This window comes from Lithobates pipiens, unplaced genomic scaffold (assembly GCF_037356315.1).
Source record: "Lithobates pipiens isolate NorthernLeopardFrog02 unplaced genomic scaffold, aLitPip1_a1.2 Scaffold_18, whole genome shotgun sequence".
NCBI classification, from domain to species: domain Eukaryota; kingdom Metazoa; phylum Chordata; class Amphibia; order Anura; family Ranidae; genus Lithobates; species Lithobates pipiens.
In genome coordinates this window covers 165,189,713-165,213,610 of record NW_027507758.1, presented here as the reverse complement: position 1 = coordinate 165,213,610, position 23,898 = coordinate 165,189,713, and the positions used below count along the sequence as shown (strand labels likewise).

The following is a 23,898-nucleotide window of genomic DNA, read 5'->3' as shown; positions in this document are numbered from 1 at the left end:
AAGTCTTCCCCCCCCCCCCCCCACTCGAGCGAGCGGGGACACCCGGCATAAGGAGGCTTTAGTATTTTTGTTTTGTAGGTTTCCTTCTCCAGGACTTTTTGTCCCTGGGGTTTACCCTAAAGTTTACCTATTGAGCCTTATGGCCCTGACTCTGGAGAGGAAGCTTTTCTAAACTAAATACGCTTACTCCTTTTTCCTAAGTGGCAAAACAGTACTTTTCCCATTCAGAAATTCTTTGGCTGTATTTATACAGATCATCCCAAAAACAGCTGTTCACTGTGCAAAGGAAAACTAGCCAGGAGCTTTTTGCATGGCGCTTCGTCTGACCAATTTTTCAACTATAGTATTTTACGCATATGCCCAAGCGTAAGATGTGAGGCCTGAAAAATAGAATCTCTCATGGGGTCTATTGCAAAACATAACGCCACTGGTAGTTCGGCCAAATCCTGGGCCTGCTGATCAGGAATAACCTTGAGCACCTGTTTAAACTGGTCTCTCAAGGATTGACAAACGCCAATTGCTGCCAGCGTAGGCCGAGTCACTGAACCTGCCAGGGAAAGTGTGTGTGTGTGTGTGTATGTGTATTCCAACTTCTTATCCATTGGATCCTTAAGCATTTGAGCATTGTCACCTTAAGCCACGCCTCCCTCCATAACACACGCCCCCCCCCTCTTTTCAAAGAGCGTTTTCTGGCGCGGGCCTCCGATCCAACGGGATTGGCAGATTGGCAAAGCCTTCTGTGTGCAGCAGCCCCCTAATACTTACCTGAGCACCCTACCAATCCAGCAATGTCCACGAGTGCCTCAGCCATCTGGGACTCTTCCCTCCTGATTGGCTAAGACAGCAGCGGTACCATCGTCTCCCGCAGATGTCAGCCAATGAGGGAAGAGAGGAGGCGGGGCCAAACCACTGCTTGCTGTGTGGTAACTCAACAGGACAGAGGGGCCAGGAGCGCTGGCGAGGGACCCAAGAAGGCCATGGGCTGCCCTGTGCAAAACCACTGTACAGAGCAGGTAAATATAACATGTTTTTAAAGGAGAAAAGGGAGATTTTAATATCCCTTTAATGTAATTGTCAACAAAAGCGTTTGATTTAATGCTTGTAATTATACTTCAGTATACCATAGTAACATCTGACAAAGATCTAAAAACGCAAGCAGCAGACTTTGTGAAAATTAATAGTTGTGGGTCATTCTCAGAACTTTTGGCTATGGCTGTACTATGACATTCTCTTTGGCATTGGGGCTCTGTTAGACCCCTGATGTCTCCCCTCCACTGAATCTAGTGGAGAGCACATGGCACTCCTTTCACTTCCTTCCCAGCCACAGCACCCGGTAAAAATTACAGCAGAAACCAGAAGAGATGTAATACACATTTTCAGGTTCTTGCTATCTATGGGAGATTAGCAATCAGACTTTTGATGGTTCCCCTCCCCTTCTACCCCAAAATCTCCACCATTCAGGTTCTGGGCTTGCAGGTTTGATAGTGGAGCCCGAGAGGCATGATGGGAGGCAGGTCCATGGGAACATGCTGGCTTTCAGATAGAAATTTGTCAATTTACACACATTATGTAACCAACATAAGGCCGCCGCTGCGCGCCCCCTCCCCCCCCCCCCCCCCAGTAGCAGTGAAGGGGTTAATACTTGCCTTTCTGCCTCTCATCTCTGAAATGAAGAGGAAATGCTGGAACAGAGAATCTGAACATGCATATATTGCAGCAGAGATTGGCCTCACTGCTAGCAGGATACATTTTTACAGTTGGAATATCTTTGCCAATTTTAAGCACATGCAAATATTCTATGTTATGACCACCCCTCTTTACAAAATAAATATTTGGGACCCCATCATATAATCTTTACAATTGTCAAAATGACAGTGTTGTATAAAGCAAAGGCAAATATTTTATTGAACTGTCTAACTTTGCATAGTACTGTATAACTTGGACCAGAACTTCCAGCCCATGGTTTTAAAGTGGTTGTCAGGATTGTTACAAAAAGCACACACACACATTTTTTTTTATCCCAGCAATCCAACCCTTTAGGTTTAGCTGTAAAACAAAACAATTTACATATTTATAAAGCTCTGGTACAGTAACACCAGCACTAATACTTGTGACCCAATTGACCTGTCTGATATGTAAAACAAGATGGCTGCCACTGGAGATTTTCCACTGTCCTAAGCGCCTATGGTGCTACATATTGGCCACTGGAAACTTTTATTCCAGCATTTAGGACCTCTCTTGGAGAGTTGGGCTTCCCAGGGTACTTTAAATTGTCTGGGTATTATGGGCACCTCTTTACAGATTAGGCCTTCGGTTTAATTTACACATGTCTGTGATTGACTTTACTGCCTCTTTGAAATGTTTGGAGGTTTAATGCTTATTAGCAGTGTTTGATAGGTCTGTATTGCACACAGTTGTAGGGTGGGTTGTGAATGGGTTATATTCCGTTGCGGTGTGCTTCCTGAACATCACAGGTGGTGTGCTTGCTCCAAGGTGCCATAGCATGTGTTTTGTATTCTTTCAGCCTGCATTCTCACATGATCACAGGAGGAATTGCCGCAATTTAGGGTGCCATTTAGAAGTAATGGATTGCAAATGCATCCCACGTTTTGCACCCATTTGAAATCACAGGGTGGAAGCTTGTGCAGCATAAAGGGTCCTCTCACATGGGCGATCCACCTGGCGGACTCCTTATTTGCTCAGCGGGGGATCAGCGGAGCAGGCGGATGACAAATCTGTCTCCACTTACTGTGCAGAGGTGGACCTGTCAGAGCCCTGCTCTCCTCTATGGGGAGATCAGATGAAAACTGGGCGTCTGTCCATTTTCATCCGATCCACCAGACAGATGGAAAATGGGGTTTCCATTCGTCTGGATTTGACAGACCAAATAGGATCCGATGGCAGCGGATGTCCGTTGCCCATAGAGGTGAATGGAGGCTCCGAACAGGTCTGCCTCAAATTCTCACAGGCGGACCCAATTGGAAAACCCATGTGAAAGGGGCCTAAGTCACCTGGTGATCTGGGCTGGAAGTCTGTTCTTTTTCAACAGAACAAGCTTTTAAGAGGGTTCAGAAAAAAAACCTTTACCACTGATGAGGCGCTTGTAATGAGACGCTTTTTATTCATGTAAAACCATTTTCAAAAAGGGGGGGGGGGGGAGAAATGTTGCTGTAACTGCAGTGTGAGCTGGAGTTTGGCTTCAATTTGACATTTCTAAATCTGCTAATCCATCTAACTCCCCTATGCACCTTCATCCAGAGTGAGGACACTCTTAATTTGGGAGATGTTACTGGCCAAATCACTAGATGAAAACTAATGTAGCCACCACGTTTAATGACTGGTAAGCTGCAATATATTACATTCTTGGTTTTGGGTTTCAATACCTCCTATTTATGGCATACTATGCAAAACGGGTTACAAATCCTGTAATTTTTTAACCACTTGAGGACCGAAGTTTGCCCCCCCCACTTAATGACCCTTTTTCTCTTTCCCCCACAAATAGCTTTCTTTTTGTGGTATTTGATCACCTCCTGCAGTCTTTTTTTTTTTTTGGTGCTATAAAAAGTGACAATTTTTGGAAAAAAACTTTACTTTTTGCTAGAATATCCAAAAAACAAATGTCTTCATCAGTTTAGGCCATGATGTATTCTACATGGTTTTTGGTTAAGAAAAAAAAAAAAAAAAATCACAATAGGCGTCTATTGATTGGTTTGCACAAAAGTTATAGCATCTACAAAATGGGGATTATTACAAAAATGTATAATGGCCAGCCTAAGACCTAAATGGGTGGAATTACTGTTCAAAAAGTAAAGTTTTATTTAAAAGTAGACACTTGCTTGAATAACCTATTGTGTAGCATCATGGTGACTGTCCATGCTTCGGTTTTACTAGCAAATTTTTGTAGGCTGAAAGACACAAGGCCATATAGCTCAACCAATAGGGGGGGGGGGGGACATTGGAAAACCTCCAAATGCTTTTCCAAACGTTCAAAACAAAGGGCCAGTCTACTGCCCTTAAAATATTTGGGGGGGGGGCGTGACAAATGGGAGTAGAGAATTCCCTGGCTTGGAGTAAAAAAAAAAAAAAAAAAAAAAAAAAAAAAAAAAAATTCATTTGGTGTCAGTAGGAGGAATAGTGCCCCATGTTTTGGTGTCAGTGGGAGGGATAGTACCTCGTCTGTGGTGTTGGAAAGGAATAGTGCTAGATAAAGGCAACTAAAGGGCCACATCCAGCTCATGGGCTGTAGTTTGGCGATCCTAATCTGGAGGAAGGGGGGGAAAAAGGCCCAATAAAGCATATGATCTGCGCCTCCTGGGGGATCGGAAAAGAATCTCCCCACTACTGAAGCAATCAGATATTCCCTGGATCAACTACCCCTGATGGTGGTATCCAGTTATCGGTACCTACTGAGCTGGCCAGAACTAGTTCTTGAGGGAGTCTTTTGCAGATACTATTTTTCGCAGCTTTTACTGTGAAGAAGCTTTTCTGTATGTGGTGTAGAGCTGCATGATCGTTTAACTGATCTCAATTCAGCCCCCCTCAGTCTTAATACAGCATTTCCCTGATTCAGTGTTCAGAGTTCCCTGCGTCGCTTCAACTGACAATTGCATGGTTGTGCGACAATGTACCCAAACAAAATTGATGTACCTCACCCCCCCCTCCCACAAATGGAGCTTTCTTTTGGTGGTATTTAATCAGCTCTGCTCCCCCCCCCCCCCCCCCGCTATAAACAAAGTGATGCTTTTGAAGGAAAAAAACAAAATATTTTGTAATTTTTGCTGTAAATAGCCCCAGTTATTATCTTTTTTTTTTTTTTTTTTTTTTTTTTTTTTAAACATTTTTTTTCCTCAGTTTAGGCCAATATGTATTCTTCTACATACATTTGGCAATAAAAATTGAAAAGTGTGTGTGTGTGTGTGTGTGTGTGTGTGTGTGTGTGTGTATATTAAAAAAAAAAGTTCTATTTTTATTGGGACAGTGACATTATGGCGGACACATCTTTACATCAATTGACAATTGGTGATCAGTGCTATAAAAATGCACTGATTACTGTAAAAATGTCACTGGCAGGGAAGGGGTTAACTGTGGAGGATGGGACTGACTATAGGAGATGAGATCATGGTTCCCAGCTCATAGGATCCCTCTCCCCTGTGTGTGTGTGTGTGTGTGTGTGTGTGTGTGTGTGTATGTATGTATTATATTTATGCGCACGCCTGCTATCCAGCTTAAAGGGACCGATGTCAGGGTCGTCTTTCTGAGCGGGCACAGCCCAGGTGCTCCATCAGGGCCCCGTTGGATCTAGAGCAAAGGCATTGGAATTGCCTCCGCTCGTTGTCACACACAGCCCCTCCTCCTAACCCCGCACCTGTGATAGCCAGAATGTGTGTCCATTGCTGGGATGTGTTCCGTCTATCACAGGCGTGGGGTTAGGAGGAGGCGGGGCTGTGTGATGGCGAGCGGAGGCAAGTTAGCTGTAACAGCGGCTATCCGCTCTGATCTCCGGCTCTCCTCTTCCGCGGTGAGTCTGCAATGGGGGCACAGTGAGGAATTATACTTTATTCTTGAGAGTAAGGCCCCTTTCACACTGACGTCCCGTTCAGGCCCGCCTGTCAGTTTTTCAGGCGGACCTGAACGGGTGCTCCATAGAGCTCTATGGAGCGTCGGATGTCAGCGGTGACATGTCCGCTGGCATCCGACCCGCTCCGATCCGAAAAAGTGTAACGGAGGAAAAAGCTATTTTTCCATCCGTCATCGGATCGGGTGAAGACGGGCACTGCGGTCCGTCGTCATCCGATCTCCCATAGGGGAGAGCGGTGTTGTGACAGGTCTGTCCCTGCGCAGTGTGCAGAGACGGACCTGTCATCTCCCTGCTCAGCGGGGATCGACGGAGTGATCCCCGCTGAGCAAACGGATATCCACGGGGCGGATCAGAACTGATCCGCCCCGTGTGAAAGGACCCTAAGTGCGAAAATTGGGACAGGCTTGTAGGGGCCCCCAGTGCATTACTTTGCCCTGGGGCCCATGCTGCTCTTAAGATGACCCTGACCGTCGTACAGCTACGACGGGTCGTGGGATCATGCCGACCTCCTGCAGTATGACAGTGGCTGGTCGGCAAGTGGTTAAAAAGTGAAAAAAAAAAGACGGTAAATTTAGCCCAATTTTTTTATTTATTTTTTTGGCTTAATGTAAAAAATGTTGTGCCGCGTGTCATGAGAATCATGATCTTTATTCTAAGCCAGGGGTCTCAAACGGGTGGCCCTCCAGCTGTTGCGAAACTACAAGTTCCATCATGCCTCTGCCTATGGGAGTCATGCTTGTAACTGTCAGCCTTGCAATGCATTATGGGACTTGTAGTTTTACAACAGCTGGAGGGCCACCAGTTTGAGACCCCTGTTCTAAGCAAAAAAAAATTGTGATTCTCATTTTAGCCAGAATCGTGCAGCTCCAATGTGGAGGTTAAATCTCTTCCTGCAGGCGAAAAGAGTGTCCCCTTGTCCTCTGTAGTGACTTGAATGACTCATCACTAGGTTCAGTACTGTATTTGGACAACATGTATTTATAAATGATGATTGTATCCCCTTTTATTTCCTCTTCTTGAGAGAGAAACTTCATTTCCGTTAACCTTTCATCATAGCTGAGCTCCTCCATGCCTTATTGGTTGCTCTTCTCTGCACTTTCTCCAGTTTTCCGATTTATCCTGAACTGGTACTCAAAAGCGGAACTGCATAGTCCAGATGAGGTCTTGCTATTTGATGTGTACAGGGGCAAAATTAGGCCTCTCTGGAGTCTATAACTCAAAAAAAAAAAAAAAAAAACAGCAGTTTTAATGTATGATGGATGCCAGTTTTTAGCCCCTACATGTATCAACATTAAACCTCATTTGCCACATGGTAATAGCTCAGTCCTGGTATTATTCCACCGCATAGCTTGATGTCATTTTCAAACCCTGAGATGGTACTTTTAATCCCAATGTCTTCCATTTATACATGGGTTACAAGTAAGGGGTTCAACATCGTGCTTTTGGGGTCCACCACATAACCCTAAGACCTTTCTTCTTCTTCTTTTTTTTTTTTTTGCCAGTTTTCAATCCTATGCAAACACTCTTCAAAGCCTGTAAACTTTTTACCTTTTTATGTTGGCCTTAGGTGAGAAACTATGTGAATTTTGCAGAATCTAAGCATATACAGTAAAACCTCGGCTTGCGAGTAACACGGTTTACAAGCGCTTCCGACTGTCTCCAGAACCCCCACCTCTGGTCACATGCGGTACTGCATACACTAGCAGTGACACTGGAACAAATTATTTGAGTTTACATTGGTTCCTATGGAGGAAACCCTTTTAATATATAGGCATACCCAACTTTTAAGTACACAATGGGGTTTATGTGCAAAATCAGGCTCGCTTCTGCATAGAAACCCAGGAACTTCTAACCCCAGCTTGTTCAATTTAAGCTTTGGAATTAAAACTTGGAAGCTCATTGGTTTCTATGCAGAAGTGAGCCTGATTTTGCACTTTCCAGCTTTAGTAAATCAAGCCCATTGTGTACTTAAAAGTGGTGTATGTCAGTACAAGCATGCTTCTGGAATGAATTATGCCATACTGTCTTCAGCCACTCACTCGTTTTTAAGTCTGTTTACCTCCTAAAAAGACATTTTAGATTTGTTTGAGAACGTGGTCTTCTGTAAATTCATGCTATGTTTTGCTTAACCACTTAAGGACTGAGCCTCTACTTTTTTACAATCAAAAAAAAAAAAAGTCGGCAGCCAGACATCCACAGGTGAGGATGTGATCGTCTCCACCGCTACCGGAGGGTTTGGAAAGCGACAGACAACCGGAGCACGACTAATCTGCCACAGAGACCACTTTTATCTTAACCACTTGACAACTGGGCACTTAAACCCTCCACGTGACCGGACCAATTTTCAGATTTTGGTGCTCTCACACTTTGACAATTACTCAATCATGTAATACTGTACCCAAATACATTTTTTTTTGCGCTATATATGAAAAAAAAAAATTTTTCTTACTAAATATTTAGTCTGTGAAAGTCAGTCTACAAGCTATGGTGCAAATAATTGAAAATTGATCACACCTGATGCACTGACGGCCAACTCGTTTCTCGAGGCCCTGAAATGTCAGTAAAGTACAAATACTCCCCAAACGACCCCTTTTCTGAAAAGTAGACAGTCAAAGGTATTTAGTAAGACTTGGTGAGTTTTTGTGTTTGTGTTTTCTTATTTTTATTTTTTCCCCACAATTCTTGGGGAAAATTAATAATTATTATTAACGCTTAATTTTCCCCAATAATTATTAATATATACTTTTTTTTTTTTTTTTCCCACAAAATTGTCATAGGTCATTTCTCACACATAGCATAGGCATACTTCCAATTACACCCTAAAATATATTCTGTGACTCCTCCCAAGTATGGTGATGCCACATGTGAATCTTGGGGGGGGGGGGGGGGGGGGTGGGCGAGATGGCAATCAGTGTGGTTGGTGTACAATGTAAGCGGGAATGAGCTGTTACTGCTCTCCTCACACACGATCAGTGTGAGGAGGAGAACCCGGTAACATCTCGTTACCATGGTTTGACATTCTGTGACCCAACACAGCCGGTCACATGGTAAAGAGCCAATTTAATTCGCTCTTTGCTGCAATCGGGATTGGGCTGTGTCAGGGTGACAAGCATCATCCCCCAATTGCTGCTCTTGTGATTGGACACAGCAGTCACGTGGTAAAAAAAAAAAAATTAATATATATATATTTTCTTTTCCTCTTCTTCTCTTTTTTTAATTTGCTCTTTAACCAGTTCCCGACCGGCGCACGCTGATGTACGTCGGCAGAATGGCACGGGCAGGCATATTGCCATACAGGTGCGTCCAATCTTAAATGCCGCCCTGTCATCGCGGGCCAGTCGGGACCCCCCTGAGTCCAGTCGCAGGTCCCGCGGACTCGATCGCCACGGGCATACCCGCGATCGTATCACGGGGCGGCTGAACTGGGAGATGCCGTTGTAAACAGCATCTCCCCGTTCTGCCTAGCAACAAGTGACGCTGATCTCTGCTCCATGTGATTGGAGCAGAGATCAGTGTTCACTAAAAGAAAGCCCAGCCCCCAACAGTTAGTAACACGCCCCTAGGAACACTTAACCCCTACACTGCCACCAACTTGTTAACTCCTTCACTACCAGTGTCATTTACACAGGAATCGCTGCATTTGTATAGCAGTGATTGCTGTATAAATGACTGGTCCCAAAAATGTGTCAAATGTGTCCGCCATAATGTTGCAGTCACTGATCGCCGCCATTACTAGTAAAAAAAAAAAAAAAATATTAATAAAAATGCCATAAAACTATTCCCTATTTTGTAAACGCTATAACTTTTGCGCAAACCAATCATTTGCTTATTGCTTTTTTTTATTATTTTTTTTTACCAAAAATATGTAGAAGAATGCGTATCGGCCTAAATTGAGGGAAAATTTTTTTTTTTATATATATATTTATTTATTATAACAAAAAGTAAAAAATAATGCTTTTTTTTTTCAAAATTTTCGCTCTATTTTTGTTTATAGCGCAAAAAATAAAAACCGCAGGGGTGATCAAATGCCACCAAAAGAGAGCCTCTATTTGTGGGGAAAAAAAGACGTCAATTTTGTTTGGGGAGCCACGTCGCAAGACTGCGCAATTGTCAGTTAAAGCGACGCAGTGCTGAATCGCAAAAAGGGGTCTGGTCTTAAGCCAGCAAAATGGTCCGGTCTGTAAGTGGTTAAACGGATCTGGGAAGGGCTGTGTCCGAGGGACACACCTCATCCTTGCACTGCAGGGGCCCACAGGAGTGGCGAGAAGCCGAAGACTTCATGACGCCTGCCCAGGATGGGAGATCCCATCTGCGGACGTCATATGACCATAACCCAGTATTGAAGTGGTTAAACAGCGGGTACCACGTTGGTCCTATGCTAATCCAGTAGTACTGTCGGTCATTAAGTCGCACAAAGTTAGAAACCATGGCTTAGAAATAACAGAACTCCAACTCTTTGAGGACCTGTGGGTACAAGTCATCTGATGCAGGTGTTTTAGTCGCCGTTATTTTTGGCAGTGTTTCTGGCCCAGATATGTTTTTAGCCATTGTGGATAATTTGCAACTGTCAGTACTATCCCTGTTAAGGATTTGAGCTCCACATTTTACTCAGTAAATACAAAGCTGAAGCCATTTAAAACATTTTGGTCTTTTCTCTTTGGCCCCAGTCACCAAGGGCCTACATGCTGCAATCTAACATTTATTTATTTTTTAATATAGTAATAAAATAATTGTACAGTCATGGCTGAAAATTGTTGGCACCCAATAAAGTTTTCCAGAAATCAAGTATTTCTCACAGAAAAGTATCGCATGTTTTGCTATACATGTGCGTATTGCAACGAAACAAAAAAAGGGAGGGGGGAAAAAAAAGCAAATTGGACATAATGTCACACAATTCCAAAAACATGCTGGTCAAAATTCTTGGCACCCTTTCAAAATTGTGGATAAATAAGATTGTTTCAAGCATGTGATGCTCCTTTTTTAAATTCACCTGGGGCAAGTAACAGGTGTGGGCAATATAAAAATCACACCTGAAAGCAGATAAAAAGGAGAGAAGTTCACTTAAGCGCCATACACACGATCGGACTTTGTACAAACTTCCCTGTGGATTTTTGTACAAAGGGCATCAGCCGAGAACTTGTATTGCATACACACAGCAAGACTTTTTAGGCAACAAACACGAATGTAGTGACCTTTTAACATACTGACGACACTTCAAAAGAGGACATTCAATTACTCCAGCGCCACCTTTGGTCAACTTCTGTATTGTTGTCTGATCTTTTTGCATTGGTTCTGAGCATGCGTGTTTGTAGTTTTAGTCCAAAAGTCCCATGGTTCTGTGTACACACGATCGTACTTTGCTCCATCGGACTTCAGTTGTCAAAAGTTTGTCCGTTCGCACAGCCAACAAAGGTCCGATAAAGCAGAAAAAGTTTGTCCGATGGCGCGTACACGTGGTCTGATGGTGCTCCAAAACTGCTAATTTGCATGTTTGTTGTCAAAAAGTCAGATCGTGTGTATGGGCCTTTAGTCTTTGCATTGTGTGTCTGTGTATGCCACACTAAGCATGGACAACAGAAAGAGAAGAGAACTGTCTGAGGACTTGAGAAACAAAATTGTGGAAAAATATCAACAATCTCAAGGTTACAAGTCAGTTTCAAGAGATCTAGATTTGCCTTTGTTCACAGTGCGCAATATTATCAAGAAGTTTGCAACCCATAGCACTGTAGCAAATCTCGCTGGGCGTGAACGGAAGAGAAAAATTGATGGAAGGTTGCAATGCAGGATAGTCCGGATGGTGGATAAGCAGCCCCAAACAAGTTCCAAAGAAATTCAAGCTGTCTTTCAGTGTCAGCGCAAACTATCCATCGACATTTTAAATGAAATGAAACGCCATGGCAGCCGCAGGAGGACCCCACTGCTGACACTTGGACCTAAAAAAAAAAAAAAAAAAAAAAAAAAAAAAAAAAAAAAGCAAGACTACAGTTTGCCAAAATGTACTTGAGTAAGCCAAAATCCTTCTGGGAAAATTGTCTTGTGGACAGATAAAACCAAGATAGAGCTTTTTTGGTAAAGCACATCATTCTACTGTTTTACTGAAAAAAATGGAATGAGGCCTACAAAGAAAAGAACACAGTACCTACAGTGAAATATGGTGGAGGTTCAATGTGTGCAAGGCATCATGAAATCTGAGGATTACCAAAGGATTTTGAGTCACACTGTAGAGCCCAGTGTCATAAAACTGGATTTGCATCTTAGATCTTGGGTCTAACAGCAGGACAATGACCCCAAACATATTTCAAAAAGCACCCAGAAATGGATAGCAACAAAGCGCTGGAGAGTTCTAAAGTGGCCAGCAATGAGTCCAGGTGTTCAATGGGATTTAAATCTTAAAATTGCTGATGGGGGGTGGGGGGGGGGGGGGGGGGGGGGAGAGACCTGGAGCAGTTTGCAAAAGAGAGGTCCAAAATTCTGGGTGAGGTATAAGAAGCTTATTGATGGTTATAGGAAGCGACTGATTTCAGTTTGTTTTCCAAAGGGTGTGCAACCAAATATTTAAGTTGAGCGTGCCAGGAATTTTGAATAGCCCATTTTTGGAGTTTTGTGTGACATTATGTCCAATTTGCTATTTTTTGTTTTTTGTTCCAATGCACACAAAGGGAATAAAGGTGTATAGCAAAACACGTGTTACTGCAATACTTTTCTGTGGGAAATACTTGATTTTATGGAAAAATTTTGGGGGTCCCATCAATTTCGACAATGACTGTATAGATTTTTAGGGGGGGGGGGGTTCATCCTACTCTTTTGCAGCCTGTTTTGTGTTTTTGCACTTGTGGCCCCCGATTTTCATTTTTAACATTCTTCCCCCCTTTTATTTAAAAAAATAAATAAATAATAATCTTTGGCACATAAAAACTGAAGGCACACTTTTTTTTTTTTTTTTTTTTTTTTTTTTCAATGCTCTTTTGGGGCATGTCACATAGACTTATTTCTTATTCATTCTTGTATAATCTTTCAGTTGTAAGAGGTTACAAATATACTGTACTGTCCATGATGATTTTTTTTATTTGCACTAACGTACAATTTTTCAGGACAAGCTTTCAGGGTATGTCCCCCCGTCAAGGTACTAATTAAGTTAAAAAGAAGCCATCTCTGAGGGAATTTTTTTTTCTTAACATTCTGCTAAGCCCACGTTCACATGAAGGGACATTCACAGATGTCTATTGGAATCGCCTCCAAAGTTGTCATGCATAAACTACCTTTTGTGAATTGTGCGGCGTCACACAGATTCAGGTAGTGCGTCTGCCAGCAATAGGATCCGATTTGGCATGCGGTTTGACATGTCAAATTGCATGCCAAATCAGCCCAATGTGAACGTGGTCTTAAACGTTAGTAAATTGGTACTGCTGGGACCTTTGAAGAAGGGGACATCCCCCCGACAGCTTGTCCTCAAAAAATTGTATGTTGGTGCAAATAAAGTATCACGGACAGTACTCCAATTGTTTTGTTTTTATATTTTTTCACATGAAAATTCTGCTTTTGGTACAGAGAATTTTTGGAAGCGCAAGAGCATGCGTGTAATGTATTTAGACATGTCAAGCACTTGGGTGTTCATTTCATTGGCCAGAATAATAATTTATGAAAAAGTTGCAAGGATGCAGGAATTGTAAAACTATTAGCAATTATGTTGACAAAACATAGCATCATGTACTGCATATAGACTGACTGACTGTGTGCAGCTCATGCAGTCATCCTCTATGCAAGTGATACCATGTTTTGTCAATAAGCTTGCTAACTTCTAATCACTGCGTCCATGCAACTTTTTTTTCTTTTTCATATTGCTGGCTGAATCACACACTGATCTGTACGGAGGAGCTGCAAGATGGTTGGTTTTAATTGAAGTTCTCAGCTGCAATTGAACAGTCTTCTAGACTTGGCTTACAACATATAGACTATAAAGTTGTTTGGGCCAATCTAAAAAAAAAAAAAATGGATGAATATACACAAAGTACAATTTTGGTTGCATTCACCATGGCCATTGAAAAATGCTAAACGCACCTAGCATTAAAGTGGCTCTTCACCTAGTCAGCACTGATTATTTATAATCATGCTGCTGAGATTAGTAAATGGATAGTAAAGTGTGTCATAGTTGTGTTTAAAAAAAATAAATAGGTGTATTAAAAAAAATAATTCTATCCCAGGAGCCTTTAGGCTGAGAGGGGTTTTCTCAGCCAAGCACTCTCCTGCATGCATGCTTGAGTTAAGGGCAGATGGATTCCAGGAAGTACATACTATGTGAAGCATTTCTCCTCACGCAAGATGGCCAATCACCAGAAATGCTAGTGGGGTATTTTTCAAAGTGATTTCTCAACAAAATAAAGCATGGGGATATGAATGGGAATTTTGCTTTGAATATTTAAAAAATTAATGAAATGTTTGTTTTTGTGGTGCTCGGATGGCGTGAAGATCTGTGTGGGTTTTTTTTTTTTTTTTTTGTACTTTCTGCCTGTAAATGCCTGCGTGTGCATGGATACATAGACTAATGTGGAGGGACATTTAGAGGCAGGAAAGCGTTGACATCACTAAGAGCAGTGTTAAAACGACCAGGGTGCACGGGATCTAAAAGTAGCAATGTTTATACAAAAATAGTTGGAACAGAGAACCCTCTCCTTTACAGCAGCACCACCTCCCAACATATGCCAATAAATCTCCCATCATTCCCAATAATGCTAGAACTAGGGCAAGATGATATCAAGAATATGAAATGTTGATAATAAAAATGCAACAGATTTGTTTGCATGTGTAATATTAACTGCAATTTTAGAATTGATTGCATTACAAAGTTACTTAAACTTCTGCTTTTAATGTGTGTGGGTTTTTTATTTTTAATTTTTTTTATTTTATATCCGTATATTGTAATCTATAAACTGCAGTCATATAACCGTTTTTTTTTTTATTGCTAATTCTTTTTTTTTTTTTTTTTTCCCTCTTATGTTAGACGGTTCGCCATGGATTCCCCTTTGAGCCCTCCGCTATGGCATTTGATCCAGTGCAGAAGATTCTTGCGATTGGAACGAACCATGGAGCTTTAAGGCTGTATCCTTTTTAATTAACATCCAACAAGTCACATGCCTGCTTGGGAATCCTTCAAAAATAGCTTTTTTTGTAAGACAGGTATTTTTATGTGCGTGTTTGTTTACAAATGGTCTGTTTTTCTTTGGTTGAGTAGTTTAGTTTTGTTTTAATGGTTGTTATTTGTGCCAAGTAGAACTGAGGAGCATAAGGAAGGTGTTCAGAAAACCATGAATGTCAATATGGTCTATGCTTGGACTGCAGGCCCCTTTTTAAAATCCTGCACTAAACCTTTCCTATGCTAGTCTTGTCAGTAAGGAACACCACACTCCATTCAGTATGTATTTCAACCCTTAATACGAAAAGCCTGAATTATATTCTATTTTGTGATTTGAATTGTATTGTCCCTACTTTCACCCTGTAGGCCTTATGGTTTGTAAAATTATAGGTAAATACAAAATTATCACAATATGGAAGATGCTTTCAATAGTTAGACTGAACTAGAACACTAGATATTCTATTTGTAAACCAATATTGCCTGCTGCCCCTGATCAGTGGCTTTCAACAGGTGTTCTAGTCAAACACTGCTTTCTATTTGAAAGCATGTATCCATTTTTAAATGGAAAATGCAACTTTTGACATGGAAAGGTATTTTTCCTGCAGTGTCATTGCAGGTTTACTAGAGCATGCCACATACAAAAAACGAATACAGGTCAAATGCAGCCTCCGAACTACTGTGTACAATTTTGGTGTTCAAGCAAATTTCAAACCAAGGAAAACTGCGCTCGTTGACATGGTACCCTTTAAGCTGCTTTTTGCTTTCCCATAGACTTGTCTGAGGAGAGAAGTTCTGATTTGACAAAAGGCAATCAGTCCTAGTTCTAAGAGAACATTTTACCTTTTGAAGAGCTGCCCCTCTTTTTTTATTTTTTTATTTTTTTTCTCTTCTGTTGTGTCCGTTTTTAAAAGGAGAATCTCAATGGGACATGGATGGCGAAAAATAAAATGGGTGTCTTCGTTATCCTATGCTATCCACAATCTACCTCCTGTCTCTTAATTACATACCAGTCTGTGTTTTTATTTTACTTTTAGAAGTCCAGGCAGCACCTCCCTTTCCACTTTTACCTAGCAGAGTGATCAATCACACCTTTGCCTGCAACCTCCAAGGCTTAACTTCACACAATCCAAAAGGCTGTAGGGTATCGGTGGCAAGTATTGCTAGACTGCCTATGCAGGTGCAAATTCACATACAGTTTTTATCACCTACAGCCACTGTTGCCTTCTGAGTTGTGTGATATTCCAGGAAGCTACAGGCAGACAAGGGCTACGTAAGTCGTGCATAAGGGGGGCGGGGGTGCTTCACAACAAAAAAAATTATGAACTCCAAAGGGCAATACTTTAATGATAGAGGGAGAGATGCTGTATATATTGGGGGAGGAAGCTGACCTTTCACTAATATTTTCACTTTAACAGAATAGAAAAGTGGCTGCAGTGAAAAGCTGATAGTTCAGAAATGCACATTTTTAACGTCATGTGAAGGGATATGGTTAAATTTAACTAAACATACAATTTGGTAAAATTTTGCATGTTTAATTTGCCTGACTACTTGTAGCTTAGTTGCTTATAGACTGGATTTCACTAATCCATTCCAAGTTGCTTGCAAAATATGACCTAATAGGACTATATAGGCCATGCTGCCCACCTGTTCATACATGTGAATTATTTAATTGGCATTTACTATTTATAAGGCCTTCATCACGCAAGGCGTGTTAATGCATAGACCCGTGTGACAGTGATTTTTGCCTGCACAAGATACACAGGTGTTCATGTATCTGTGTGCAGACAGTCCCATTCATGGAAGTTAGGAGATCCACAGACTACTGCTGGTCTCAGTATGACATCCATGCAGGTGTATGTCCCTGAATGCACATTATCTGCTTTCAGGCAAGCACCTGCAGGGCTGTCAAATTGAGACGAGCTGCTGTCTCCCAATTGATATGAATGGGACTGCCTACAAGCAGATGCAGGGAACACCTGTGCGCAGGTAAAGTCGTCCCTTGCACGGGAGTACTCATTGACATGCCATGTGTAAACAAGGTCTTACAAATACAGTGTAAAATTGAAATTCCTTGCCCTTTTGAATGTTGGCTGCAGTAAGAACCCGGCATGCAGGCTGTACTCTATTTTAAACTTCCAACCTAAGATCAAAACTCTCAATATGCCCTGCAGAAGAGCCTGCATAAGTGACACGTCAGGGTTTTATGACCAATAAAAGTAACAGTAGGCATCATGTGATGGCTGCAAGATAAATTTAAATGTATAGCTAAACTTTTTTTTTTTTAGAACTTGGTTTTGGAGAGTATGGAAGATTTAGAACCCATGTTAAGTGTTTTTTTTTTTTTTTTTGTATGTATACCCAGTAAGTAGGAAGATTTTCACGATTTCAAGATTTTTTTGTTAGGCCCCTTTCACACTTGTGCGACAAGTCGTACTCCATGATTTGCAATGAGTACTGTTCATATCTCTGCAACTTCAAAGTAGTCCCTGTACTAGGTTCGTCCAAATTTGATGCGCGTTAACACGGATATTCCCTGAGATCACGGCAAAATCATGACTTTGAAGTCGCGGTTGTGTGAAAGGGGCCTTGGGGACCACTTTTACCAAGGTAAAAAGTGATAGTGATAGGTCTAGTTGGCGGATAAATCCGCTGCCAGGTTAAGGGCAATTGAGAATATACTTGTCATCTTGGTTTATGAATCGTAGTTTGCACACAAGAAAAGGCATCTACAGATGACTATATACGGTATGTGCAGAGAGAAAGTATTGTCCTTTGGAAGGGGAAGAGAACTTGTGAATCATGGGTTTTCTGTAGCATTCAGTGACACAATCCTTATGATGGAAGCATTAAAGCACTGAAAAGCTCAAGTGCAATTACTGAGAAATGTGTGCTTTTTATTTTTTAACGTTCAGTAAGTGGGGTGACAAATGATCATGATTGGAAATGGTCTATATGACCAGGATGTACTGTCTTTGGATGTTTGGCTAGGGCAGCAGGTCCACATACAACAAAACTGGTGAAAACTTTAAAAAGTTTCTTCTGGGACTCTAGAAATGATTATATAATGCCCACATATACTAGAGAAGCTGTCCATTAGTGAACCTGAACGCAAAACCTAATGAATTGCTATCTTTTAAGACGTTTTCTAGGAATGTTTATTGTGCCAAAACAGTACCCTGAAAATGATGTACCATTTTTTGGTTTTGAATTCATCCTAAAAAATAGCAATCCATTTCTCGCCATGCAAGTGTGCTTAGGCACTTCTGTTCAAAGCCCCATAGTTGCATATCTGGAGTGTGAGGGACACTGCTTGTTACTGCAAAACTGGCCTTGTTAGGCACAGACACAACAGTTCAGGCCCTCCTTTTTTAAGATATGATTAATGTCCCATTTGAAAGCCAGTCTGATTTTCATTAGGTTGGATATTTGGCTGTCACCTACAGTACTACCAAATGTAGATTTGCTTTGCATATATGCGTGAGATGTTTTTCAGTCTTTTGAATGGTCTGGACTGCAGGCACGCCAGTTAAGCACAGACCAATCTGGGTGCGTTTCAGAGGCTAGTCACGCCTCCTTCCTCAGCTGATTTTTACATCTTGTTCACCCAATAAACTGCTATTCTGTTGGTTGCCTGGCACCGATTTCCCCTTCTCTTCTGCAGTTTAGCATTATCCTGCTGAAATGCATAAAGCCTTTCTTGAATAAGATGTCTGGATAAGTCTTTCAATATTGATGGTGCCCTTTCCACATGCACTAAGGCACCCCCATACCATTTAGAGATGCAGGCATTGGAACTGAGTGCTGATGACAGCCTGGACGGTCCCTCTCATTTAGTCTGGAGTATGTGGCACCCACAGTTGCCAAAATGTATGTCAAACTTCAATTTGTCTGCCCATTGAACAGTTTTCCACTTTGCAGCAGACCATTTTTAAATGAGCTTTGACCCACAAAAAACTACAGCATTTGTGGATCTGGTTTTTAATACAGTGCCATCTAAGTTTCCGAAGATCACAAGCATCAAATATTTTGATTCGGTCTCTTGCGCACAGGGATTTCTCCAGATTCACATAATCTTGAGAAATCATTTACTGTATCTGATATCTTTAAAGTCTTTGCAATTTTTTGTTGCGTAACATTATTCTGAAATTGTTTGACAATTCTGGATGCAGCATTTGAGATTGGTGGATCTCTGTCCATCATTACTTCTGAGACACTCTGACCCTCTAAGATGCCCTTCTTATACCTAATCATGTTACTGGCCTATTGCCAATTAACCTAATTAGTTGTAAAATGCTCTTCTTTGTTGGTACCCCTTATTTTACCATATTTTTGTTGCCTTGTCCCAACTTTGAGATATGTTGCTGTCATATGTTTCAAATTAGTTTTTTTTTCTTTTGTAAAATGGTACATTTTTCTCAGTTTAAACATTTTGATGTGTTGTCTATATTCTATTGTGAATAAAATGTGAGTTTGAGAGTTTGAGATTTGGACATCAATCATCTTTATTCTGTTTTTACACAACATCTCAACTTTTTTGGAAATGGGGTTTTAGTTTTGATCTTGTGTGTCTAGTAGCTTCTTCAAGCATGTCCACCTTTTTGATTCTCTTTGTATTGATAGCTACAGTGTATATGTTCTGACTAGTCTGAAACCTTCTACGTGATCGGTTTTAGCTTGGTGTGCCACATCCAGAGGTATCGCATAAAGTAAACCCTTTTTTTAGAGTGAATATAGAGAACTTTTTGGGCACCTAAAGCGACGAGAATAATGTTTTTACTAAATTATTAAAAGTAATGTAATTGCTGATCATGAAGTTGTGTCTAAAACAGACCAGATGACCATGATCTCAAGGTACATAAAATTAAACTGCATATTACAGTGGAAGGCTTTGCACACACGGGCCCAAGATTTGTTGAACTGGTCAACATTTGGTCAGTGTAAATGGCCATCTAATAACCAGCTTTTGGGGAAGAAACCTATAACCAATGTCCAATCGGCATTTGCAGCCAATGGCTGTGCATGCTGATCAGTGTGTTCTGGTCATCTCAAAATGCAAAAGCGTAGTGGGGTGGGCGGTTGATATCGCCACACTAAATAATGTTGGTACCATAATCTTTCAGTTTGGGGTGTGGGGTTTTTGTATATGACTAATGGGTATGCCTATCCAGCAAAATGGACCACTATTGCATGGTAAAAACTAACCATAATTGATTAGTTGATGAATATGCAAGTAAGTACAGGTACAAAGTGGATGAAGTAACATGGTGATCTGTGAGATGAATGTTGCATGATGCATGCATTATAGACAATTGCAATAGAGCCTGAGCCCTAACACGTTTCAGTTACACACAATCTTCCTCAGGGGGAAATGAGTGGTAATACACTATACTGTTTCCATCAGTTCACTGGAAAACATTTTGCAGTGAAGCCAATATTAACAAATATAGAGGTCTGGAAGGCGGTGACAACCACCCTGCACAGGTCAACCATCATAGATCGCTCTTTGGTATGTTTGGATCACACCACTCCATCAGACGCACTTGCTGTATCTGAGCATCCACCATGTAACCTTCATCCCATAGGACATTATCATTTTATTTTCCCAAAGCAATAGTGGTTTATTCTGATGGATGGGTGTACACGGCAGTCCTCTACAGGGTTGCTGTGTGCAAATGCAGTATATTTTATATATTGTGAGATCATGAACAGTCTGTCTTTGAGGCCAACACTTTATGTTCAGCCATTGAGCCACGTTTAATCGTTTTTATGGCCTTTGCAATAAAGTTTATTTAAAAGAAACGTATAATTCTTGAGTGCCAAAAAAACCCCTCTATTTACTCTTAAGAATAAAAAAGTGTCCTGATCATTGCATGCTTGTTCTTTCTGCAGAGCCAGCAGTTTATTGCATCCATGTTTGCTGACATGTTTTCTCACAGCATCAATTCACATATACATTGTGGATGAATGTGAGCTGATTGCTTCTTTTCCAATGTATGTAACTCTTGTCATTGCTCATAATGGCACATATATTGAAGTACTGGGCACTTAATTGCTGGACAGAATTGCTGAATCTTGGATGTTCAGCTTGCAAAGGCTGTACAATGTGTTTTCTTGCATTCAAATAGAAATAGCTCTGACATATTTTACATGTTGGGGAACTATAGGAGCTCACTGATCTGTATGCATCAATGCTGCATGTATGCCAGGGCACAAAGAAAACCTGTGGGGTTTTTTGTTTTTTTTTGTTTTCACACCGGGCAGTGCATAGAAAATAAATTTTTTAATACAGTTGAAGAAAAAGGCAAATGGTGTCTTTAACACTGCAACATTCCTCTTGGCCATTACACAAACTGATACCAGCCTGTACTTGTGTTTGGGCTGGTGTGAACAAACCCTAATTCCCTGAAGATGGATGTTTGTGTGGTGTCCTTTTTTTTTTTTTTTTTTAATATAAGGCTTGTTTAGGTTTTTTTCTGCAGCATCCCATAGGACCATCGTCTTGGTCACACCTCTGTATGCTTCCTGACAAATGCGTATGTGATACGCGGGGAGGCACCAAGCCACATGCGCTTTCAAAAAAGCCTTACACAGCTGGTGACAGTCTAAAGCTGGGTACACACTAAGTGTATTTTTGTTCAACCCAGTGAGGTGGGAGAGAGATCGCCATACGAACATTCTCAATGTTGCAGCAATCCCCCTGTTTGTACTATTGAAGTCTGACCCACCCCCAATTGGCTGCCAGTGCTGATCGGATGCTGGTTTTACAGCATGCCTGTTTTACAGAGAGCCGGTCCTAAGACCAGCTTCTGTAGAACAGAGCAGTACACATGGGCTGAGTCACAGTTCCTGCCAAGCTGTGTGGTTTTTTTTTTTTTTTTTTTTTTTTTTTTTTTTTTTTCTCTCCCTTCTGCCCATGTGTACCTAGCTTGTGTCCCCCTGTGCAGGTATAGCAGCAGGATCTGAGGTCCTTTTGACTTATTGGCTTGATCCAAACAAACTGCACAGCCTAAAGTCATAGGCTTTCCACGCCTCCCCTCTTAGTATGGCCTTATGCTCCTCCATTTCTTCACTGTATAGAAGAGAGGGTGAAACCAGAGGTGCTGCTTTTTTTTTTAAATAAAATTTTTATTACTTTTACTGTGAATGACAAGCAGTCAATAAACATAAACAGTAGATATACAAGGAACACGGAATACAGATACATGTGTCGTAGCCAACAGCCATATGCCTAAAAGCCTACATGCGTACAGCAGAATCTATGGGATCGAGAACACAACCTAGCAAAAAGAGCATGGCAGAATAATACAGAGTCAGCATAGAATATAATCTAAGAGTCATTACTTTGAAGTTCAAGTCAGGGGGGCCCCTCCCTAAGTGTCTCCCTGGGTATTTTTAGTACACCCAAAGAATTAGTAATATCCCTCTTCAGATACCATTCTGTGTATCTGAATGGCTGCATAATCCTGTGTATATCCTCTTTCGCAAAGACATGTTCCATAAATGTGCGCCATCTTGAAAAGAAACGTGTGGTTGATTTAAAACTTAGCAGAATAGTATCTAATCGTTCTAGGTAGAACAGAGTTTCCAGGGCTTTTTTTCACAGCCCGTATTGAGGGCGGTGAGGGTTTGATCCATTGTGTCAGGATAGTTCTTCGTGCAACATAGATGCGCCCATTGGGGTATAGCTGTATAGCCATCTGAGAGGTGGGGTTCAGCCAATGTGGTATATCCGAAGAGACATAGAAGTCGGTCCCTGGGCAGGTCCTGGTTTGTCACAGCATGAATAAATCGTAGCACCGAGTTCCAGAAGGTCTCAACGTGTGGGCATTCCCATAATCGATGGAGAAGCGTAGGACGCAGTTTTGAGCACCACGGACAACATTCCTGGCTAGGATCAGTTCTGTTAATACGAAAGGGGTAATACGCCCTATGAAGAATCTTGAATTGGGTTTCTCTCCATGTTTCAGAAACTGTAACCTTTCTAATTTTAACATAACCCTCTAGTAGTTTCCCCGGAAGATCCACATCCTCAAAAATGTCTGCCCACTTTCGGAAAGGTTGTAAGCGGTATTTGGCAGAGTGGTATTCAATAAGGGAGGTATAAATAGTAGAGATAGAATAGTCACCATTGTGTATGATCGTGTCTATGAAGGATTTCTGGAACTGATTCGTTACATGTCTATGCCTGTCACCCAAATAACTAAGGAGCTGGCGGTAGTGGAAGAAATGAGTTAACGGCAGGGAAAATTCTCTCGCTAGCAGCGGGAATGGCTTGGGTTTACCTGAGTCTTTCGAATAAACATCATATACCTTCGTGAGACCCTTAGTTGCCCAGTATGTAAATACACTATGCATTGTGGAAGGAGGGAACATGGGATTTGATTGGATTGGCAAATATCGGGAAATATCGGACGGTAGCCCTATCAATTTGCGCGACTCCCGCCACGCTATCACTGTATCTCTAATCAATAGATTAGATCGGAAATGAGTGGGTAATTTGTTTGGGTTCGAATGAAGGATAGCCGATAGGGCAAACGGCGAGACCGCCGCAGCTTCTAGAGAGTTATTCGAGTACCTGGATTTTCCCGATAGCCAATCTAGGCCTTGGCGAAGCAGACATGCTAGATTATAAAATCGTATGTTGGGTAGGCTCGCCCCTCCCTCCCTCCATCTTCGGGAGGCATAGTTTATTCAAAGCAATCCTCGGTTTCTTCCCTGCCCATAGGAATTTCGTCAAAGCTGAATGAATCAGCCTAATATCCGAATGCTTAACTAAGAGAGGAATGGTTTGCATTGGGTATAGTAATCGGGCAAAGGAGACCATCTTAAAAAGATGACATCTCCCGAAGAGTGAGAGAGGAAGAGCCGTCCAAGCCTCTAGTTCGTGCACAATTTTCGATATCACTGGAGGGAAATTAAGGGAGTAGATAGTTGAGGGTGTCCGGCCAATGCGTATCTCAAGGTAAGTGATATAGTGGTTTGCTACGGCCAAGGGGGAATCAGAGGTCCAGGCAGTGGCCAGATTAGGTCGAAGGGATAGAATTTCGCTTTTGTCAAAATTAATGCGCAGCCCGGAGTACGACCGAAACGTATGGAACATGTCCGTAAGGCGCCTAAAGTCTCCCGACGGATCCGTAGAGAATAATAAAATATCGTCCGCAAAAAGGGCAGAACGAAGCGTGTGATCCCC

General features: G+C 41.6%; 1 protein-coding gene across 3 annotated transcripts in view; it reads left to right on the top strand.

Moving 5' to 3' along the window:
• The window catches only part of STXBP5 (syntaxin binding protein 5), a 641,864-nt gene that overhangs the window by 11,516 nt on the left and 606,450 nt on the right, over positions 1-23,898 (top strand). For all 3 annotated transcript variants that reach the window (XM_077486344.1, XM_077486342.1, XM_077486345.1), the window contains exon 2: positions 14,577-14,674. In XM_077486344.1, the coding sequence (XP_077342470.1) occupies positions 14,577-14,674 (98 nt within the window). The remainder of the gene's footprint in view (positions 1-14,576; positions 14,675-23,898) is intronic.